This window comes from Hemiscyllium ocellatum, chromosome 46 (genome assembly GCF_020745735.1).
Source record: "Hemiscyllium ocellatum isolate sHemOce1 chromosome 46, sHemOce1.pat.X.cur, whole genome shotgun sequence".
Classification (NCBI taxonomy): domain Eukaryota; kingdom Metazoa; phylum Chordata; class Chondrichthyes; order Orectolobiformes; family Hemiscylliidae; genus Hemiscyllium; species Hemiscyllium ocellatum.
In genome coordinates this window covers 2,333,928-2,349,629 of record NC_083446.1, presented here as the reverse complement: position 1 = coordinate 2,349,629, position 15,702 = coordinate 2,333,928, and the positions used below count along the sequence as shown (strand labels likewise).

The 15,702-nt window shown below is 48.7% G+C and overlaps 1 protein-coding gene across 8 annotated transcripts in view; it reads right to left on the bottom strand.

Annotated features, from left to right (window-relative positions):
* Window positions 1-12,160, bottom strand: part of LOC132836230 (histone acetyltransferase KAT5) — a 64,416-nt gene extending 52,256 nt beyond the window's left edge. For all 8 annotated transcript variants that reach the window (XM_060855561.1, XM_060855562.1, XM_060855565.1 and 5 more), the window contains exons 1-3: window positions 11,878-12,160; window positions 4,136-4,204; window positions 1,656-1,792 (exon numbers count right to left, since the gene is read on the bottom strand). In XM_060855561.1, coding sequence (XP_060711544.1) covers window positions 1,656-1,792; window positions 4,136-4,204; window positions 11,878-11,944 — 273 coding nt within the window. In that variant the 5' untranslated portion in view covers window positions 11,945-12,160. The remainder of the gene's footprint in view (window positions 1-1,655; window positions 1,793-4,135; window positions 4,205-11,877) is intronic.
* Window positions 12,161-15,702: the final 3,542 nt, after the last annotated feature.

Genomic DNA, 15,702 nt, shown 5'->3' with positions numbered 1-15,702 from the left:
CCCAGCCTGACCGTCACCACCTCCCCCACCACCTCCCCCACCCTGTCCGTCACCACCTCCCCCAGCCTGTCCGTCACCACCTCCCCCAGCCTCTCCCCAGCCTGTCCGCCATCCCCTCCCCCACCCTCTCCCCCAGCCTGTCCGTCACCACCTCCCCCAGCCTCTCCCCAGCCTGTCCGCCATCTCCTCCCCCACCCTCTCCCCCAGCCTGTCCGTCACCCCCTCCCTCACCCCACCCCACCCTGTCCGCCATCCCCTCCCCCACCCTCTCCCCCAGCCTGTCTGCCATCCCCTCCCCCACCCTCTCCCCCAGCCTGACCGTCACCACCTCCCCCACCCTGTCCGTCACCACCTCCCCCAGCCTCTCCCCAGCCTGTCCGCCATCTCCTCCCCCAGCCTCTCCCCAGCCTGTCCGCCATCTCCTCCCCCACCCTCTCCCCCAGCCTGTCCATCACCCCCTCCCTCACCCCACCCCACCCTGTCCGCCATCCCCTCCCCCAGCCTGTCTGCCACCCCCTCCCCCAGCCTGTCCGTCACCACCTCCCCCAGCCTGTCCGTCACCACCTCCCCCACCCTGTCTGTCACCACCTCCCCCACCCTGTGTGCCACCCCCTCCGCCACCCTCTCCCCCACCCTGTCTGTCACCACCTCCCCCACCCTGTGTGTCACCCTCTCCCCCAGCCTGTCCGTTACCTTCTCCCCCACCCTGTCCGTCAACCTCTCCTCCACCCCACCCCACCCTCTCCCCCACCCTGTCAGTCTCTCCCCCACCCTATGCATCACCCCCTCCCCCACCTCACCCCCACTCCATCCGTCACCCCCAATCTGTCCGTCACCTCCTCCCCCACCCCACCCCCACCTTGTCCATCACCCCAACCCCTCCCCCTCCGTCAACCCCACTACCTCCCCCACCCCCACCCCCGGCATGTCCGTGACTCCCCACCCCCTCCCTCACCTTGGCCTGTCTGTCACTCCCACCATCCCCACTGGAGCATCCCCGTATCCACTCCTCCCCCCGCCCCATTGGCCCCTCTGTCCTGCCTGACCCACACGGCCCATACTCCCCCTGAGAGCATCCCTCTCGGCTTTCCCTCTCCATGTCCCCCACAGCCCCTCTGTGTTCCTACACCCAGCCGGAGCCCCAGTCTACCAACCAACCCTGGCACCTCTCACTTCACCCTTCCTCATTCCTCTCCGTTCTCCATCGCCCCACTGTCTATTGTTCCCCAGCTCGCAACCTCACTCTCCCGGATTACAGGTGCTCACTGCCCACCAGAGTCGCTCCGGCTCGCTCTCTTTTCCCACTGCAGTCCTGCTCTCTCCAACCTTCAATCTAAGTCTGTCCCAAACTGTCCATCCCTCAAAGCACCTTGCCTTCCCTCTCTCGAACCTCCCTGCAGCCTACTGCCTCCGTCCTCCCCTTTTAGCCTCTCTCTCCCCCGCTTCATCCCCGTCGCTCCCCCCACTCCCACAGCACTGCTCCCCATCCACTCCTTACTGCCCCCATTTCTCTCTGTCCTCCCCTCAGACTCCCTGGCTGGCCTCGGAGACCCCTCTCTCTGTCCACCTCACAGAGCATCTCTCTCTCTCTCTATCTTTGCACCCTGTATCCTTTATGTCTGTCTCTCTCTGGAGACGTTTACGACGGTCATTACCAGATCTCTCTCTGGAGAGCTTGGTCTGGATCCTGGGAGGCCGTTCTTAGTTGGAGTCTTAGCTTCCTTTTTCGGGAACTGGATTTTCTTTAGATCCAACCTTTCGGGAGTCACCCACTCGTCCAGACGCTTGTTAACTGGAAATAAAAAAGATTGGACTTGAACTCCCAGCCCAGTGAGAAAAGAGAGACCTGAAAAGCCAAAGGCCGCTCATCCCAGAATACCAGCCGGACCCCACATTCCTCAGGCTCCCAACTACCCGTAACCAACATTACTACCTCGATGTCGCCCTTCGCGCCTTTCCAGCAAACCCCTTCACCTCTGATAACCACCACACTCCACAACACGGCAAAACCGTCACATTCCCACCTTGTGCACCTGTCCCCACCAGTACTGTACCCCACTGTTACACACTGACAGACCTGTCCCCACCAGTACTGTACCCCAGTGTTATACAGCGACAGACCTGTCCCCTCCAGTACTGTACCCCAGTGTTATACACTGACAGACCTGTCCCCACGATACTGTACCCCAGTGTTATACAGCGACAGACCTGTCCCCACCAGTACTGTACCCCAGTGTTATACAGTGACAGACCTGTCCCCACCAGTACTGTACCCCAGCGTTATACACTGACAGACCTGTCCCCACCAGTACTGTACCCCAGTGTTATACAGGGACAGACCTGTCCCCACCAGTACCGTACCCCAGTGTTATACACTGACAGACCTGTCCCCACCAGTACTGTACCCCAGTGTTATACAGTGACAGACCTGTCCCCAACAGTACTGTACCCCAGTGTTATACAGGGACAGACCTGTCCCCACCAGTACTGTACCCCAGTGTTATATACTGACAGACCTGTCCCCACCAGTACTGTACCCCAGTGTTACACACTGACAGACCCGTCCCCACCAGGACTGTACCCCAGTGTTATACACTGACAGACCTGTCCCCACCAGTACTGTACCCCAGTGTTATACACTGACAGACCTGTCCCTACCAGTACCGTACCCCAGTGTTATACAGCGACAGACCTGTCCCCACCAGGACCGTACCCCAGTGTTATACTGGGACAGACCTGTCCCTACCAGTACCGTACCCCAGTGTTATACAGGGTCAGACCTATCCCCACCAGTACTGTACCAGTGCTATACAGGGACAGACCTGTCCCTACCAGTACCGTACCCCAGTGTTATACAGGGACAGACCTGTCCCTACCAGTACTGTATCCCAGTGTTATACAGGGACAGACCTGTCCCCACCAGTACTGTACCCCAGTGTTATACAGGGACAGACCTGTCCCCACCCAGTACTGTACCCCAGTGTTATACACTGACAGACCTGTCCCCACCAGTACCGTACCCCAGTGTTACACAATGACAGACCTGTCCCCACCAGTACTGTACCCTAGTGTTATACACTGACAGACCTGTCCCCACCAGGACTGTACCCCAGTGTTATACAGGGACAGACCTGTCCCTACCAGTACTGTACCCCAGTGTTATACAGGGACAGGCCTGTCCCCACCAGTACCGTACCCCAGTGTTATACAGGGACAGACCTGTCCCTACCAGTACTGTACCCCAGTGTTATACACTGACAGACCTGTCCCCACCGGTACTGTACCCCAGTGTTATACAATGACAGACCTGTCCTCACCAGTACTGTACCCCAGTGTTATAGAGGGACAGACCTGTCCCCACCAGTACTGTACCCCAGTGTCATACAGAGACAGACCTGTCCCCACCAGTACTGTACCCCAGTGTTATACAGGGACAGACCTGTCCCCACCAGTCCTGTACCTAAGGGTTATACAGTGACAGACCTGTCCCCACCAGGACTGTACCCCAGTGTTATACAGTGACAGACCTGCTCCATCAGCACTGTACCCCAGTGTTATACAGTGTCAGACCTGCCCCCACCAGTACTGTACCCCAGTGTTATACAGGGACAGACCTGTCCCCACCAGTACTGTACCCCAGTGTTATACACTGACAGACCTCTCCCCACCAGTACTGTACCCCAGTGTTATACAGTGACAGACCTGTCCCCACCAGGACTGTACCCCAGTGTTATACAGTGTCAGACCTGCCCCCACCAGTACTGTACCCCAGTGTTATACAGGGACAGACCTGTCCCCCACCAGTACTGTACCCCAGTGTTATACAGGGACAGTGCTGTCCCCACCAGTACTGTACCCCAGTGTTATACACTGACAGACCTCTCCCCACCAGTACTGTACCCCAGTGTTATACACTGACAGACCTCTCCCCACCAGTACTGTACCCCAGTGTTATACAGTGACAGACCTGTCCCCACCAGTACTGTACCCCAGTGTTATAAGTGACAGACCTGTCCCCACCAGTCCTGTACCTGAGGGTTATACAGTGACAGACCTGTCCCCAACAGGACTGTACCCCCGGGTTATACAGATGGGAATGCACAGTGTGAAGTGTGACATTATGAATAATACTTACAGTCTATGTAATGGACATAGAACACCTTGCGCCCGCTGATGTCTTTAACGCTGAGGATTTCAGCCAGTGCTGGAGTGAAAAGAAGCAAACAACACGTTAATTTTCCTCAAGTGAATGGCCGCAGACAGGTACACATCATTCCAAACCCAGAGATCACCTGAGCCAGCTTCAACACATGGCACTCACTCCACGGTAACCCTGTTCTTCAACCATCCCACTCTGTATGCAGTGCTCTGAGCCTGCCCAGCTTGTTATTCCGACTCTCTCAGACTGCCCACCCCTGAAGAGGTCTTCTCCACTCTGACAGCCATCCTAGGAACAGCTGACCATTCAGCCCCTCTAGAATTAAACAATAACCATTCCCTTTCCAGGCCCTGATTGGCTGCCAGTATGTAAACACTTCCTTTACCAAAGGCAGGCTAATATTCACGGCCTGACATTTCAATCTCTGGATAGTAACTGATCAGTTCATAAATCATTTGATTAATCTGCATATGGCCAAGCCAACACTTCAAAGATGATCTGACTGGCTGCTCAATACTCTTCTGGCAATCTCCCAAGGATGGTGCAGTTGCTATCTCGATGCAATTCCTTCCTTTGCTCCATCCCTGCTTGGTGCTTACACCCAAAATGCCACCATTGGCCCCCCAGTAGCCTGGAGGGTGTTACTGTCCAAGCTGAATACCTCATACTTAACTGAAACAGCACGTCCAAGGGGGGGTAACTCAGCTGTGGGTCCAGAGGAATACAGGAAGCAAAAGAGGGTATTTAAGAAAGCAATTCGAAGAGCAAAAAGGGGGAAATAAAAATGGATTTGTGAACAGGATTAGGGAGAATCCGAAGATATTTTATAAATACATTAAAGGGAAGAGGGTTTTTTTTCCAAGTTAGGGATTTTATTCAAAAAAAGACCACACTGATCCCTGCAAATCTGACGTGGGGGGGGTGGGGGCAGGGGGCGGGGGGTGGGGGGGCAGGGGTGGTGCTAAGTGCTCAGAGTACAGGTTGTGTCAGTCATTTATATCATCAATTGGCAGGGGTGTCCTCCCAGAGGAGTCTGATTGACTCTGCAGGGTGCGGGAGAGAGAGAGCGAGAGAGAGCGAGAGAGAGCGAGAGAGAGCGAGAGAGTGCGAGAGAGAGAGCGAGAGAGAGAGCGAGAGAGAGCGCGAGAGAGAGCGCGAGAGAGAGCGCGAGAGAGAGCGCGAGAGCTGGGTGTTGAAGTTTCCTCAGAGACATGGGAGGATATTTGGGAGAATGCAAGGAAGATATCCATTTACAATCACACCCATGCTTTCCAGGTGAAGATTCTCTACAGGGTCCACTTGGCTGTAGATCTTTTCTAAAAATTTAAACCTGGGGAATCTTCAGCATGTCCCAAGAGCAAGGTCTGTACGGGCTTGTCTTTGGTCTTGCGATAGGCTTCAAACATATTGGAGTGCTGTGGCAGGTGCAATGGAGAGGATTTGGGGTGTAAGGGTGGAGAAGGACCCTAGCTCTCTCCGTCTGGGCCTGCCCACTGGATTTCCCCTGGACACGCATCACAAAAAACCTTTTCAATATTCTCACGTCCTGTGCAAGAAAGAATATCTTGCCAGGTTGGATATCCGAAACCCCCCCCCGTGCCTGTGGGGTTGGCGGAAGATTGTTATGGAGCATATTCCCCTGGATTTTCTCACAAATATGGTACACCACAAAACTGAGAATGTTTACAAGACACGGCAGCCCTTTTGGGAATAGCTGGACACAGATTTATCTGCCACACTAACAAGGGCTTTTCTATAGCCGCAACAATTGGGTTTTACGAGTCCAATATCCAGAGAGGAGGAACTGTGAACACATGAGCGTTTTGTTTGGCTGGGCTGAGTTATTGCTATTTATTAGTTTGTTGTTGGTTATTTATTTATTTAAATAGCCAGTTTGGGTACTTTTCTAAATTCTATATATGTTTATACATTTGTACATGAGGGTAGATTGTTTTTTTTGCACTGTTTTGAACTGTATTGTTTTGTACTTGTTGTAATATTAAAAAATCTATTTTTTCAATATATATATATTTTTAAAAAGGGGAAGAGGTTAACCAGGGTACGTGGCGGACCCAAGGAGACCATCCGTGTGTGAAACCCCAGGATGTTGGAAGCTGTTGAATTAATATTTCTCTTCAGTCTTCACTCTGGAAAAGAACTAAGAAACTGAATTCAGGAAAAGGACTGGTGGGGAACCCGCACAGTTTGACCTAGGAAATGGGGAGATATTGGAGGCTCTGTCGGGTTTAAGAACAGACAAGTCCCCTGGTCCAGATGAATTGCTGCGGGAGGTGTGGCAGGAAATTGAAGGGGTTCTGACACAAGTTTTTAAATTCTCTCTGGCCACGGGACAAGTGTCAGAGGACTGGAGGACAGCTAATGTGGTTCCTCTTTTCAAGAAAGGTGGGGAGTCTCATATCAGTGGTAGGGCAACTATTGGAGAAAATTCTGAAGGAGCGAATTAATATCCAATTGGAAAGGCCTGGGTTAATTAGGGATCGTCAGCATGGCTTTGTCAGAGGGAGGTCATACCTAACAAATTTGTTCGAATGTTTTGAAAACATGACCAAGTGTGTGGATGAGGGAAGTTCAGTTGATGCAGTTTAAATGGATTTGAGGAAAGCTTTTGACAAAGTGGGAGACTGAGGTTAAAGCACATGGAATTGGGGGAAACTTGGTGAGATGCATCAGAAACTGGCTTCTTAATGGGACACAAAGGGTGGTGGGAGAAGGGTGTTTGAGTGACTGGAGGCTGCTGTCTAGCAGTGTACCACAAGGATCAGCACTGGGACCCTGACTGTTTGTTTGATGTATATACAAATGAAAATGTTGGGGGAATGTTGAGCAAGTTTGCAGACAGCACCAAGCTTGGTAGGTGATGAAGGGAAGAAGATGGTTATAGGTTACAGGGAGATATGGGCAGATGGTTAGAGCAGGGACAGATGGGAGTTAACCCTGAGAAATGCAAAGTGATGCACTTTGGAAAAGGAAACAAGATGAGGGAGGACTTAATGAATGGAAGGACATTGGGTAGCTTAGAGGAACAGAGGGAATCTCCGGGTAATTACTCCCAGATCCCGGAGATCACTGAGCACAGGATTAGGATAGTTAAGGCGGCAGCACATTCCTCCTGATGCTGGAATCTGGACTGAGAACCATAACTGCTGGAGATCACAGCAGGTCAGACAGCATCCATGGAGAGAGAGCAAGCTCATGTTTCGAATGCAGAAGACTCTTCGTCAGAGCTGAAGTGAGGTGTGGAGGGGGTAGCATTTATGCTATTGTTGGGGGGTGGGAGGTATTGTGGGGTAGGGTGGTGATGGAGAAAAAAAGTGTTGATAGTTGAGATTAAGTAATCAGAATGCGAGAGTGGCAGAACAGTGTGTCTCCTGCCAGACTTGAATGTCAGACAATCCCTCTGGAGTGGGAGGAGGGGAGAGAGGACATGATAAGCTAAAGGAAAGGGAAGGGACAGGTTCACAATTTGAAGGTGTTGAACTCAGTATTGAACCCAGAAGGCCTAGCCTGAAGATGAGATGTTATCGCTCCAGTTTACTGTGAGGAGGCACTAGAACACTGCAGCATGCCAAGGACAGAGAAGTGGGCATGTGGGCAGGACACGGTGCTCAAGTGACCAGCTACGGGAAGTTTGGGGTCCTGCTTGAACACAGATCAGTGGTGTTTTGCAAAGCAGTCACCCAGTCTACGCTAGGTTTCTCCAATGTAGAGACAGCCACAATGGGTAAAAAGTGAGGTCTGCAGATGCTGGAGATCAGAGCTGAAAATGTGTTGCTGGTTAAAGCGCAGCAGGTCAGGCAGCATCCAAGGAGCAGGAAATTCGACGTTTGGGGCATAAGCCCTTCATCATCGGCTTATGCCCCAAACGTCGAATTTCCTGCTTCTTGGATGCTGCCTGATCTGCTGCGCTTTAACCAGCAACACATTTTCAACAGCCACACTGGGTGCAAGGAATACAATCCACCAGACTGGAGGAGGTCCAAGTGAAATGCTGCTTCACCTGGAAAGACTGTTTTGGCCCTTGGATGGCGAACAGGGAAGAGGGGAAGGGACAGGTGGTGCACCTTTTGCGGCTACATGGGAAGGGGTTGGTGCTGTCGGTGATTGTGCAGTGGACTAGGGTGTCCCAGAGGGAATGGTCGCTTCCCCCAAGGGGAAGATGTGTTTGGTGGTGGTGTCTGAAATGGTGGATGATGATCCTTTGAATGCGGAATGAACACTGAGGACAAGGGGAATCTGATCAAGCTGTTGGGTGCGATGGGAATGGGCAAGGGTGGAAGCTCAGGTGATAGGTCGGACACAATTGAGAGCCCTGTCAACCACAGTGGGTGGGAAGCTACGGTCAGGGAAGAAGCAAGCCAAGGCAGCAGGCGCTGTGCTGGAAGGTGGCACCATCCAAACAGATACGGCGTTGGTGAAGGAACTGGGAGAATGGGATGGAGGTGGGAACAGCTGTCATGGAGGTAGCGATGGGAATCATTGGCTGAGCAGTGCATGGTGGTGGATAGTTTATTCCCCAAAATGGAGACAGAAAGGAAGGCAAGTGTCAGAGATGGACAATGTGAAAGTTACCGAGGGGTGGAAATTGGAGGCAAAACAAATAAACATTTCAAGGTCCTGGAAGGAGCACGAAGTGGCACTGAAGCAGTTGTTGATGTACTGAGAAAGAGAGTTATGGGAGGAAGCTAGCGTGAGACTGGAACAAGGATTGTTCCGCATCCCCCAGAAAGACGCAGGCAAAACTGGGACCCATACGGGTTCCCGTAGCCAAGGATTGTTCCGCATCCCCCAGAAAGACGCAGGCAAAACTGGGACCCATACGGGTACCCGTAGCCACTCCTGGGACTTGGCAGAAGTGAGATGATTTAAAGGAGAAATTGTTCAGGGACAGAACAAGTTCAGGAATGCAGAGGAGGGTGGTGATGGATGGGGATCGTTCAGTCTCTGGTCAAGGTAGAGGCTGAGAGTTCTCAGAGCGTCCTGGTGGGGAATGGAGGTATAGAGGGATTGGACATCCACGGTGAACAGGAGGCAGTTCGGGCCAGGGAACTGGAAATTGTCAATATGGCAGGGAATCACGGATGTAGTGGGGAAGGTTCTGGACAAGTGGAGAGAGGATGGAGTCAAGGTAGGAGGAAATGAGCTCGGTGGGGCAGGAACAGGCTGATACAATGGGCCAACCGGGGCAGGCTGGTTTGTGAATTCTGGGAAGCCATCTAGAATTAAAATGTTAGCTTGTTCTTTCTCCACAGATGCTGTCTGACCCCCTGTGCTCTCCAGCATTTATAGTTAAGGTGGCATGTGGGACACTTGCTTTCATCAGTCATGGCTTAGAGTATAACAGCAAGGAGGTGATATTGGAGCAATACAGAGTGTTAGTTAGACCCCAGCTGGAGTACTGTGGGCAGTTCAGGGTGCCTCACTACAGGAAGGATGTGACAGTGTTAGAGGGGTTCACCAGGATGTTGCCCGGGATGGAGAAACTGAGCTATAAGGAGAAACGGGAGAGTCTTGGACTGTTATCTTTAGAGGCAGCAGACTGAGGGGGGACATGACTGAGCTGGATAAGATGATGATGGGTATGGACAGGGTGAGGAGCGAGGCTGTTCCCCTTGGTTGAGGGGGTCAATCACGAGAGAGCATAGTTTTAGGGTGGAAGGGAAGAGGTATTACACCACAGCAGTTCCAGTGGGGCAACACCTCTCAAAACCAGGAACAGCTTTTGGACCCCGTGGATCCAGTGGGAGCACCCCTTATGACCAGAAACAAGAAAATCCATTGGGAAGGTCACTCATGGCCTGGAGACGGTACTGCATTTTGAGAGATCCAGTGGAAGCTCCACCAACCCTACCGTGTCCTGGAGGAGATTTCACATTTGGGGAGTTCCAATGGGAGCCTGCGCCCCAGATCCTGGAGGAAGTGCTACACTCTCTCAAGATCCAAATGAAGACCTCTGCAGAACATGGAGGAAGTATCACATCCAGGGAGTTATAATGGGAGCAACCCCACTGTGTACTGAAGGAGGTATCACTCCTTAGCTCTCAGGTCAGAGAATGGGAGCATCCCCCCAGTGGCCTGGAGGAGGCAGCGCACTCAGTATTATCAACAGGAGCACACCTCAAATGGCCTGGAGGAGGCAGCGCAAACAGGTATTCCAACAGGAGCACCCCCACCATGGCCTGGAGAAGGGAGCACCAGCAGGTATTTCCACTGGGAGTGCCCCCCAGTGACTTGGAAAAGGTACTGCACTCAGGTATTTCCCATGGGAGCACTCCCAATGGCCTGGAGGAGGTAACGCGCATGAGTATTTCCAATGGTAGCACCCCCTAATGACCTGGAGGAGGTAACGCACACAAGTTTTTCCAATGGGAGCACCCCCCAATGCCCTGGAAGAGGTAAAGTATACGGGTTTTTCCAATGGGAGCGCCCCCCCCAATTGCCCTGGAGGAGGTAACGCACACGAGTATTTCCAATGGCAGCGCCCCCAATGGCCTGGAGGAGGTAACGCACACGTGTATTTCCAATGGGAGTGTCCCCCAATGGCCTGGAGGAGGTAACGCACACGTGTATTTCGAATGGCAGCGCCCCCAGTGGCCTTGGAGGAGGTAACACACACGTGTATTTCCAATGGGAGCGCCCCCCCATTGCCCTGGAGGTGGTAACACACACGAGTATTTCCAATGGGAGTGTCCCCCAATGGCCTGGAGGAGGTAACGCACATGTGTATTTCCAATGGCAGCGCCCCCAATGGCCTGGAGGAGGTAACATACACGAGCATTTCGAATGGCAGCGCCCCCAGTGGCCTTGGAGGAGGTAACACACACGTGTATTTCCAATGGGAGCACCCCCAATGCCCTGGAGGAGGAAACACACACGAGTATTTTGAATTGCAGCACCCCCAATGGCCTGGAGGAGGTAACACATGCAAGTATTTCCAATGGGAGCACCCCCCCAATGGTCTGGAGGAGGTAACACACACGAATATTTCCAATGTGAGCACCCCCAATGCCCTGGAGGAAGTAACACACACATGTATTTCCAATGGCAGTGCCCCCAATGGCCTGCAGAAGGTAACACACATGTGTATTTCCAATGGGAGCGTCCCCCAATGCCCTGGAGGTGGTAACACATACGTGTATTTTGAATGGGAGTGCCCCCAATAGCCTGGAGGAGGTAAGACACACGGGTATTTTGAATGGTAGCGCCCCCAATGGCCTTGGAGGTGGTAATACACACATGTGTATTTCCAGTGGCAGCGCCCCCAATGGCCTTGGAGGTGGTAACACACACGAGTATTACCAATGGCAGCGCCCCCAATGCCCTGGAGGTAACACACACCAGTATTTCCAATGGCAGCGCCCCCCAATGCCCTGGAGGAGGTAACACACACCAGTATTTCCAATGGCAGCGCCCCCCAATGCCCTGGAGGAGGTAACACACACCAGTATTTCCAATGGCAGCGCCCCCCAATGCCCTGGAGGAGGTAACACACACCAGTATTTCCAATGGCAGCGCCCCCCAATGCCCTGGAGGAGGTAACACACACCAGTATTTCCAATGGCAGCGCCCCCCAATGCCCTGGAGGAGGTAACACACACCAGTATTTCCAATGGCAGCGCCCCCCAATGCCCTGGAGGAGGTACTGCACGCCCCCATGGCCTTGCCGTGAGGCGGCAGGCCCCGCCATGTCGGGTACTCACGCCACTCGTCCTCATTCTCCTGGTTCCTCCGGAGGACGGGGAGGCGGCATCCTTCGATCACCTCCATGATGGGCCCGGGCGGGGCGGGGCGGGGCAGTGTGACCGAGAGACGGACACTGGGACGAGGGGGTGGTACCGCCGCTGCCGCTGCTGCTCTCTCTCACTCCCCCCGACCCCCGGGGTCTCCCGGCCGCGGGACGGTCTCTCCGTTTCGATTTTGTTGAAACGTGAGGGTTTTTTTTTTCACCGACGCCGCGCCGCCGCCATCTTGTCTCCTCGGGGTCCTTCGGATCGCCCAGGTGCCCGCCGCACCGCCTGCTTCCCCGGGATGAGAGAGGGAAAACAACAAACAAAACAAAATAAATCAACACAGACAGAGCCCAGGGCTAGTAACCCCCAGGAGAAGACACTATCGCCCCACTGAGAAGGGCACAAGGTCAACCTGACCATTTAAAACCACCCATGATTTACCCCTAACTTCAACCAGGTTGGGGCGTATAGGTGGCTAGCCCAGTGCCTGACTGCAGCAAAACATTCAACACAATTATCACCCTCACTGTTATTAACATTATTATCATTAATATAATCCCTCTCAATTATCACCCTCACTGTTATTAACATTATCATCATTAATATAACCCCCCTCAATTATCACCCTCACTGTTATTAACATTATCATCATTAATATAACCCCCCTCAATTATCACCCTCACTGTTATTAACATTATTATCATTAATATAATCCCCCTCAATTATCACCCTCACTGTTATTAACATTATTATCATTAATATAATCCCTCTCAATTATCACCCTCACTGTTATTAACATTATCATCATTAATATAACCCCCCTCAATTATCACCCTCACTGTTATTAACATTATTATCATTAATATAACCCCCCTCAATTATCACCCTCACTGTTATTAACATTATTATCATTAATATAATCCCCCTCAATTATCACCCTCACTGTTATTAACATTATTATCATTAATATAATCCCCCTCAATTATCACCCTCACTGTTATTAACATTATCATCATTAATATAACCCCCCTCAATTATCACCCTCACTGTTATTAACATTATTTTCATTAATATAATCCCCTCAATTATCACCCTCACTGTTATTAACACTATCATCATTAATATAACCCCCCTCAATTATCACCCTCACTGTTATTAACATTATTATCATTAATATAACCCCCCTCAATTATCACCCTCACTGTTATAAACATTATTATCATTAATATAATCCCTCTCAATTATCACCCTCACTGTGGTTAACATTATTATCATTAATATAATCCCCTCAATTATCACCCTCACTGTTATTAACATTATTATCATTAATATAACCCCCCTCAATTATCACCCTCACTGTTATTAACATTATCATCATTAATATAATCCCCCTCAATTATCACCCTCACTGTTATTAACATTATTATCATTAATATAACCCCCCTCAATTATCACCCTCACTGTTATTAACATTATCATCATTAATATAACCCCCCTCAATTATCACCCTCACTGTTATTAACATTATCATCATTAATATAACCCCCCTCAATTATCACCCTCACTGTTATTAACATTATTATCATTAATATAATCCCCCTCAATTATCACCCTCACTGTTATTAACATTATTATCATTAATATAATCCCTCTCAATTATCACCCTCACTGTTATTAACATTATCATCATTAATATAACCCCCCTCAATTATCACCCTCACTGTTATTAACATTATTATCATTAATATAATCCCCCTCAATTATCACCCTCACTGTTATTAACATTATTATCATTAATATAACCCCCCTCAATTATCACCCTCACTGTTATTAACATTATCATCATTAATATAACCCCCCTCAATTATCACCCTCACTGTTATTAACATTATTATCATTAATATAACCCCCCTCAATTATCACCCTCACTGTTATTAACATTATTATCATTAATATAATCCCTCTCAATTATCACCCTCACTGTTATTAACATTATCATCATTAATATAATCCCCCTCAATTATCACCCTCACCGTTATTAACATTATCATCATTAATATAATCCCCCTCAATTATCACCCTCACTGTTATTAACATTATTATCATGAATATCTCCCTCAATTATCACTCTCACTGTTATTAACATTATCGTTATTAATATCCCCCTCAATTATCACCCTCACCGTTATTAACTTTATTATCATTAATATCCCCCTCAATTATCACCCTCACCGTTATTAACTTTATTATCATTAATATCCCCCTCAATTATCACCCTCACCGTTATTAACATTATTATCATTAATATCCCTCTCAATTATCACCCTCACTGTTATTAACATTATTATCATTAATATCCCCCTCAATTATCACCCTCACTGTTATTAACATTATTATCATTAATATCCCCCTCAATTATCACCCTCATTGTTATTAACATTATTATCATTAATATAATCCCCCTCAATTATCACCCTCACCGTTATTAACATTATTATCATTAATATCCCCCTCAATTATCACCCTCACTGTTATTAACATTATTAACATTAATATCACCCTCAATTATCACCCTCACCGTTATTAACATTATCATCATTAATATCCCCCTCAATTATCACCCTCACCGTTATTAACATTATCGTTATTAATATCCCCCTCAATTATCATCCTCACCGTTATTAACATGATTATCATTAATAACACCCTCAATTATCACCCTCACTGTTCATAACATTATTATCATTTTTGTTATTAATGTCCTTCTCAATTATCACCCTCACTGTTATTAACATTATTATCATTAATATCCCCCTCAATTATCACCCTCACTGTTATTAACATTATTATCATTAATATACTCCTCAATTATCACCCTCACTGTTATTAACATTATTATCATTAATATAATCCCCTCAATTATCACCATCACCTTTATTAACATTATTATCATAAATATCCCTCTCAATTATCACCCTCAGTGTCATTAACATTATTATCATTAATATAATCCCCTCAATTATAACCCTCACCGTTATTAACATTATTATCATTCATATCATCCCCTCAATTGTCACCCTCACCATTATTAACATTACTATCATTAATATCCCCCTCAGTTATCACCCTCGCCGTTATTAAAAGGATTATCATTAATATCTCCCTCAATTATCACCCTCACCTTTATTAACAGGATTATCATTAATATCCCCCTCAATTATCACCCTCACCATTGATAACATTATTATCATTAACGCTCCCCTCAATTATCACCCTCACCGTTATTAACATTATCATCATTAATATCCCCCTCAATTATCACCCTCACCGTTATTAATATCCCCCTCAATTATCATCCTCACCGTTATTAACATGATTATCATTAATAACACCCTCAATTATCACCCTCACCGTTATTAACATTATTATCATTAATATCCCCCTCAATTATCACCCTCACCGTTATTAACATTATTATCATTAATATAATCCCCCTCAATTATCACCCTCACTATTATTAACATTATTATCATTAATATCCCCCTCAAGTATCACCCTCATTGTTATTAACATTATTATCATTAATATAATCCCCCTCAATTATCACCCTCACCATTATTAACATTATTATCATTAATATCCCCCTTAATTATCACCCTCACTGTTCATAACATTATTACCATTAATAACCCCCCAATTATCACCCTCACCATTATTAATATTATCATCATTAACTGCCTCAATGATCCTTACATTAGATAAGATTCCCTACAGTATCGAAACAAGCCATTCGGC